The following is a 6,970-nucleotide window of genomic DNA, read 5'->3' as shown; positions in this document are numbered from 1 at the left end:
GGTTTCAAAACTTCGCGCTGTGGGCCGCACGCAGTCTTTCGGAGCGGCGCCGTGTTCACTCAAGCAACTCGTTCCACCAACTCGTATGGCTCATTTCAGCTCAGCTCGCCACTGCGCATTTTTGGAATAGCAAACGGAGGTGTTGGATGGCTATGGGTCAATATCACTTGAAAAGTGCCTTTGGGCAAACATTTGCTCACATCCCATTACAAAGAGAAAAATCCGTCATTTTTATTGTAAACCTTTTTTTTTTTCCCATCACATTTTTTTTTTTTTTTTTTTTCCACCCTCCGTTTGACCCGACCGTTCGCTACCTAACCCTGTCTGAAGTTCAGCGGGGGGTTTCAAAACTTCTCGCTTTCGGCCGCACGCAGTCTTTCGGAGCGGCGCCGTGTTCACTCAAGCAACTCGTTCCACCAACTCGTATGGCTCATTTCAGCTCAGCTCGCCACTGCGCATTTTTGGAATAGCAAACGGAGGTGTTGGATGGCTATGGGTCAATATCACTTGAAAAGTGCCTTTGGGCAAACATTTGCTCACATCCCATTACAAAGAGAAAAATCCGTCATTTTTATTGTAAACCTTTTTCTTTTCCCATCACATTGGCTGTACGTGTTCTTGGCATGTCATCACTGTCCTGATAAAAACACGTATGTCCGAAACGCGGACACCACATTAACGTAAAAATAAATAAATACATACTGTAAATAGATCAAATGGACAGTGACGAAATCCCGTAATTGTGAAAAAGTAATTGATACCAAATCTTTTCGGAAATTCTTCCTAAATGGTGACGTCTCGAATGCACCTAATGGTGATATTGGCTCATATGCATCCGAGTATTTTCCGATGCACGACTTTTTTGTGGTTTTTCACACGGACCCTAGCTCGCAAACAAGCATTTTGGGAAGCAAGTCATTGGATCTTATTCACTGGCCATGCTTTTCCAATGACTGGAGACAAGCTGCAATGAAAATTTGTAATATATTGAAAAATCTGCTCTTAAATGACAGTTTGATGAGTTGACAGTATTTTAAATCACTTGGAGCATAAAGGCAAAATCTTACACCGCAGTTGTTCAAAATACTTGTGGCCAAGCTTCATACCAAGACAACAAAGGCATTTTAGTGCACAACAGCGTCCGGCATGTTTGCTTCGTCCAAAAACAGACGTCGGTACACGGTACGGGTGGCACTCGTGATTCTGTCAAGCAGTCGCCAGACTCCAACCCGCGTAGAAATATGCTTTGACAGCAAACTCAAACATACCAAACTGCTTGGTGGAAACGTGGCTTTGGTGTAGGTCTCCGGAATATTTGCGTCACCGTGTCCCCAAAGCACACAAGGCCTCCCCCTCGCCCGCCTCTTCATGTAAATACACCAGAAGGATTTCAATGATATAATAAAGAGCCGAGAATATAAAAATGTAAAGTTACGAGAGGTATTTAGATGTTTGAGACGATCACTTGGGATTTTCTTTGATTTTGCACACATGCTCGGTAAGGGTATTATACCGCTCGTTCCGCCGGTGTGATGCAGTCCTATGTCGAAATAAAAGCATTCTTGTTTGTCTCATCGACGCCATCACGTCTTTTGTTGTGTCTACCAATTGTTTCGGACAGGTTGAAAGTCTCGCTGGGAGGGTGGAGGACGGGGGTGGGGGGCGCATGTCTGTCAGCCCAAAGAACATCACTATAGGATGGCAGGGAGCCAAGTTGTGTTAATCTGCCGCTAGGAATGAAATGTGGCATCGCTGATATGAGGGAAGGGGGCTTCAGATATGCCCTCGAGCTGGAGGAGTTTGCGTATTTATTGGGGTCGGGCTGGTATCATCTGCCAGTTGCCTTGTTTGCCGCGATTGCCACCGCGATTGTTCTGTTTAAGATCCACCGTATGTCAGAGTCAACATTTTGCACAAGGCTTCTTTCCATAAGTCGTTTTCAAAAAATATCAGCTGGGGTACAGAGTCCGGCAGCAAGACACTCCTCTGCGTGCGCAGCAAAAAATTCTTTGGGCATGAGGAGACCGACCCAGGCCTGAAGCGTCACCGTAACATCAAAAAGAGCTAAGCGCTTTGCATCGTGGGTAAAATCGGGTAGCATGACGGCCACAGTCTCGTTAAAGAGTTCACCGAAATGCAACTTTCACATGAAAGAACTCTTTGGGGAAACTTCTTTCTGTGTTTCCCTTCAGCGCGGCTCTCACTGAGGTAACGTGCCGCAAAACCCAAATGTGCCGATCATGTCAAAGAGCAGCCAGGGGACGTCCCCCGACTTGCCCTCTCACGAGACCAATAGATGTCATCAAATAACAATAAGGCAATTCTTAAAGACCCCAAATGTTTATTCTGTGATATTGCACTTTGAAACCGCCGCCCTGTTACAGCTAAAAATACATTTGGATGAAGGGTCCAGGTGGGGAGTGGGGGGGGGCATGCAGGTGAGAACTATTTCTCATACAATTGATTAGAAATTCAATCAAAGATGCTGACTGCTGGCAGTGGAGTGTTGCATCATTTACATTTATTTACATTCAACAGAAAGGGAAGAAGGGCCAGATGACAATCATAAATATCAGCTTATACTACAGCTAAAGAAGTGACAGAGTACGATATTAGTTGGACTCGATCCGTGAGACAATAGATGCGGAATTTCAAAATGTTTCCTCATTTTCACCCCGCAAAGGGAATATTTGCACCCTAAGTCTGTCTGTCCACTTAGGCCCAGATACGTGCTCAGAGCAAATGCTACCTACGGTATATGAAAATCCGGAAGACACGCCTCTTAATTTGATTTTGTCGGTCGTTTCCCCTCCTCTTTCCAAAAACGAGCCCAACGGCCTCCCGCGCCGGCCAGGGGTCCTGTTTACACAATGCCCAGAATACGCGCCACCCACCAGTTGCAAGGCATGATGACCCGACAGGCCACTCGGCAGCCTCTGTAATGGTACGGCCACGGGTGGTAGCCCCCCAGCGGCTCGCAGATCCTCTGGCAGTGCGTGTAACTGCGACGGCACTCTCGGCAGCAAACGCCCTCGTGGTCCAACCGGGGGTCGATGTTCATGGTATCCTCCCCCTCTAAGTTTCTCTAAGGGGAGGCAGAGGACTGAGGTCAGTGTGTGAATCGCGGCATGCCGAGATCGATATTTGTATACTGAGCAAAACAATAAACCAGAAGACGTTTCTTGTTTTTTCTCCACTTTTTTTTTTTGTCATAAGCATCTTCGATTCTAGTCATTCAGCCTCTATGTCCTTCTCATGTTGTGAAATATTTCCTTTTTTTAACACGTAGGGTTCAAACCGCTTTCTGTTGACCCCCCGCCACCTCCAGTTTGAAGGGGGGGGGTTACTCGGGTGGGTAAGAAAGAGGATTAAGAAGAAAGCGAGGGAGCCGTGCGTCGAAGGGACAAAGGCGGAGGGGGTATGGAGCAAGGAAGGGCAAGGGGGTGACCACGTGTATGTATGCAGTCGGTGTGAGCTCGACAGGGCAAACAGGCCAGGTTTTTTTTTGGGGGGGGGTAGCGTGTGTGGAATTATTCATCGAGCCTCGGCGCTGAAAGGAAAGTTGTCCGAAAGAGCCCCTCGCATAAGGAAACAAACGGACTCGCTCAGATTTGCAGTGACATTCCGCCGCCCCGCACCGTGACCTTGGCATCTGCTGCTGTGAGAAACTCCTCCCACAAAGCCTCCTCGGGGGAACGCCAGATCCGAGCGGACACTTGTGGCGAGGCAAGCGGGGGAGACTTTGCACCTTTGTGCGTGTGACTCACCTGATAGGGGTTCTCCGGGTTGAACTCTGCCTCCACGTCTTCTTCCTCCTCATCCGTGGGTGCCTGACGGCGGTGGCGGGGGGCGGCCCTCGTCTTCCTTTGTCCGCCTGCACGACATCACAAATTTTCGAGAGCACAAGGCAACGCTGCTGCAGGATGCCGTCGGATTGCAAAGTTTTGGCAGCGTTTCGAAGTCACGTGAACGAGAAAAGTTGGATTTTTCAACACTTAACACCCTCAAAAGCCATCAACTGATGGTGTCCAAACTCTGGCTCGGGGGCCATATGCGGCCCACCATCCTTTTTTCAGTGGCCAGTGACATGACGAAAAAAATAAAAATTACATTTGAAATGGACCACGCAAGTGAAATTGGATGACTTCCCGCATGCGCTCGCGCACTAGTGGTTGCCACCGGCGCTAACGCTAACCAAGCTGTGTGATTGCTTACTGGTCGAGTAGGTGGGACGGAGCCAGAAGATGGGCAGATCTCCACACAAATCCTTAATCTTATCACTGAGGAAAGCCGAGTCCGCGAGCGGCGCCCCGGCCGCCACCCAGACGAGGTCATCCTCAAACTTGGCCGGCATCACCTCGTCCTCCTTTGAGAAGCGCAAAGAAGAAATGAGCCTTTGGCCGTTGAAGGCTTCAAAGCTCGCGCGATTTATCACGCGAGCCGTTCGATGAGCATTCTATGCCCTCGGAGCCGCAACAAATCAAGCGAGGGACCCCCGGAGCTCGAGCGTCGCGCTACATTTTACTGAATGCGTGATGTCAGAACTTATCAACCCATCTGCAGGGTGGGAAAAGATTGAACGGATTGATCAACTAATGAGGTTTTGTCGACTGCAAACATCCATACTGTATTTACATCCCCAAAGTGTCGGTGGTTTTTACCCGGAGCTATTTGAGACCTACTCCTGTCTTTGATTTTGTCCAGCACAAAATGACTTGCTGGGGGGGGGGAATAAAAGGCAGGGCTCCTTCTCCACTGCAACAACTAATAAGAGTTTATATGACCCATTCTCGCTTGCCCGGCTTTGTGTGTTTTTGTGTGCGCGTCGAACCCACGTGCACGATGCAATCACTCTAAATTATAGTAAATGACAAGCCTGCAGCAACCATTAGAACATCTCCCTGTTGACACACAACGCTGGAAACCAAACGATCACTGCGAAGGCAAAACGGAGACGGTAACACAATCGAGCACAAAAAGCACAAATGTGAAACAAATGATCGTTTATGACGCAGAGAACGGCAATAAGAACAGCCTTGCGTGGTAATGACGTGTGTGTGTGTGTGTGTGTGTGTGTGTGTGTGTGTTTATGAAGGCAATTCTGGTGATGTGGATTTATGTGGATGCGAAGCTTATGGGGAATTAAATGATTTTAATTATCAGACAGCTTCAGTCTAACAATCACGGTGAGGCGCGCACGTGTGGGTGCGTGCATGCAATATTCTGAATGTAGACCTTTGTTTGTTAACCGCACAATCCGCAAACGCTTTGTTCGAGTGGTAAACATCGAGGACAGAAGATTTGCAAGCAAGGAACTTTCGGTGGTCTTTGGACAGTGGACAGTTTTCATGGTCATGGGATGAGATTCATCTGGCCCATTTCATCATCCGTAAATTTACCGCATCAATCTGTCGACGTGTGGCGCGGCAATTCGGTCTCAAATTCAAAGAGGTTCACCGATGACAGATATGACCGTTGGGTGCAAGAGAAAATCATAACGTGTTTGACCTTGCTTTGATTCAGCGCCTTATATCACTGAAAAATGATGCGAGTTCACCCGAGAAGGCCTGAAATTGACACAATGGGACCCGATTATTGATGGCGACTCGAATGTTGCTCTTTTAAGTTTTCAGGGCTATGATTCACTTGCACTTTCAATGCTTTCTTTAAATCCCCCCTTCCCCGAGGCCTTGGTAGGAATTAAATTTCACTCCAGTGCAATTGCATGCAAATAAGTGGCAGAAATAACCCGTAGTCATATCGTCGGATGATTTGTTTGCTCTGCATCGTTCCCCACCAGACAAAACAAGGGCAAAATGTTCTTCTAAAATCTGCATGAAGTTTCTTCTACGAACTAAAGAGAAGGCACAACTCTGAAGGCTCTGCAAGGAGACCCAACCCACCAGGTCAAAGGTCATCGAGTCCCTATCGAGGCCTTCCACGTCAGGCAGGCGGGCCTTCACCTGGGTTTTGATGAAGCACTTCTCGCCCCCTGAAAACCGGATCCCTGTGATTCCCTGGAGAGAGACGGAAAAAAAGGTATTCTTCGACTCCTCCCTGTTCGGTCTTGATGAGTACAACAAAAAATTGTACATGTGTTATTGAGTTGCTGATGTTGAAAATCAGTGCGTGTGTGAGAGTTATATTCCGAAAACTTTGTGCTGTTCTTTCCACACAGGCGCCCGGAGGTGTTTGCTCACTCACTATCTCAAAATCGTGGACCTCCACGGCCTCGTCCGACCCGCTGCCCGTGCTGAACTTTTCCATGTTGTTCTCCGTGTCGATCTCCATCGTGCCTTCCTCCACTTTGCCATTGATGCTCATGCTGTAGTGGACATTGTACACCTGCCCACAAAACATGGACCGGCTCAGAAGGTATGAGATGCACTCCCACTTCCAGTCTTCCCTCTCGCATTCCGGGGTGGGGGTCAGGGGGAAACTTCCCCACTCTCCCAAGAATGCTGTACGAAATGGTTTTCTACTGGCATCACATGTAAATCGTTATTGTACAGAGGATTTGCGCCCCCTTGTGGACAAATTATAAAGGGTCTTCAACGATTTTTCGTTAGAAGATCTCAGTATTGAGGGAGGGGCTAACGTCTGCTTGTTGGTAGAATGTGACCGATCTTGCTCTAATGAGCGACCACTTCAAAATGCAAGCTGACATAGATGACAATTGCAAGTGTGTTGTTGTTGTTATTGACTTTTTCGGTGCAGATGAATTAACTTGACATCAAAGTAAGAGCAAGTTAGTATTCTTAGAAAAGTGTATTTGTGTGTGGGTTTACTGAATGGTTAATCGTGAAAGTATGCAACGTGCATTTAAATGGGCCTTCAGTTTTACGGTTTATTACTACTATACTGATATTGATTGTTAAATTAACAACTTGTACTTTGTTCATTCATGTGATCAATGGTTGGTTTGTTGGGGCCCTCCCTAACGGCGGTGGGGGCGAGCAAAGCATTTAAG

General features: G+C 47.6%; 1 protein-coding gene and 2 long non-coding RNA genes across 3 annotated transcripts in view; 1 reads left to right on the top strand and 2 right to left on the bottom strand.

Annotated features, from left to right (window-relative positions):
• Nucleotides 1-124: 124 nt before the first annotated feature.
• Nucleotides 125-656, bottom strand: LOC109520619 (uncharacterized). Its single transcript, XR_002169210.1, has 2 exons — nt 583-656; nt 125-242 (listed from the first exon to the last, which is right to left on the bottom strand). It is a non-coding gene; the product is annotated as an uncharacterized LOC109520619 (long non-coding RNA).
• A 1,665-nt stretch (nt 657-2,321) lies between these two features.
• The window catches only part of LOC109520618 (leukocyte cell-derived chemotaxin 1), a 6,018-nt gene continuing 1,369 nt past the window's right edge, over nt 2,322-6,970 (bottom strand). Inside the window, exons 3-7 of the mRNA XM_019877978.1 lie at nt 6,205-6,345; nt 5,904-6,017; nt 4,216-4,366; nt 3,768-3,874; nt 2,322-3,085 (exon numbers count right to left, since the gene is read on the bottom strand). Of these exons, the coding sequence (XP_019733537.1) occupies nt 2,864-3,085; nt 3,768-3,874; nt 4,216-4,366; nt 5,904-6,017; nt 6,205-6,345 (735 nt within the window). The 3' untranslated portion in view covers nt 2,322-2,863. The remainder of the gene's footprint in view (nt 3,086-3,767; nt 3,875-4,215; nt 4,367-5,903; nt 6,018-6,204; nt 6,346-6,970) is intronic.
• LOC109520620 (uncharacterized) overlaps nt 6,295-6,970 on the top strand; it is a 1,415-nt gene continuing 739 nt past the window's right edge. The window contains exon 1 of the long non-coding RNA XR_002169211.1: nt 6,295-6,375. This is a non-coding gene — a long non-coding RNA (uncharacterized LOC109520620). The remainder of the gene's footprint in view (nt 6,376-6,970) is intronic.

The sequence above is a fragment of the Hippocampus comes genome, unplaced genomic scaffold, assembly GCF_001891065.2.
Source record: "Hippocampus comes isolate QL1 unplaced genomic scaffold, H_comes_QL1_v1.1 scaffold317, whole genome shotgun sequence".
Classification (NCBI taxonomy): domain Eukaryota; kingdom Metazoa; phylum Chordata; class Actinopteri; order Syngnathiformes; family Syngnathidae; genus Hippocampus; species Hippocampus comes.
Note: the sequence above shows the minus strand (reverse complement) of the source record. Positions and strands in the feature narration are given on the sequence as shown.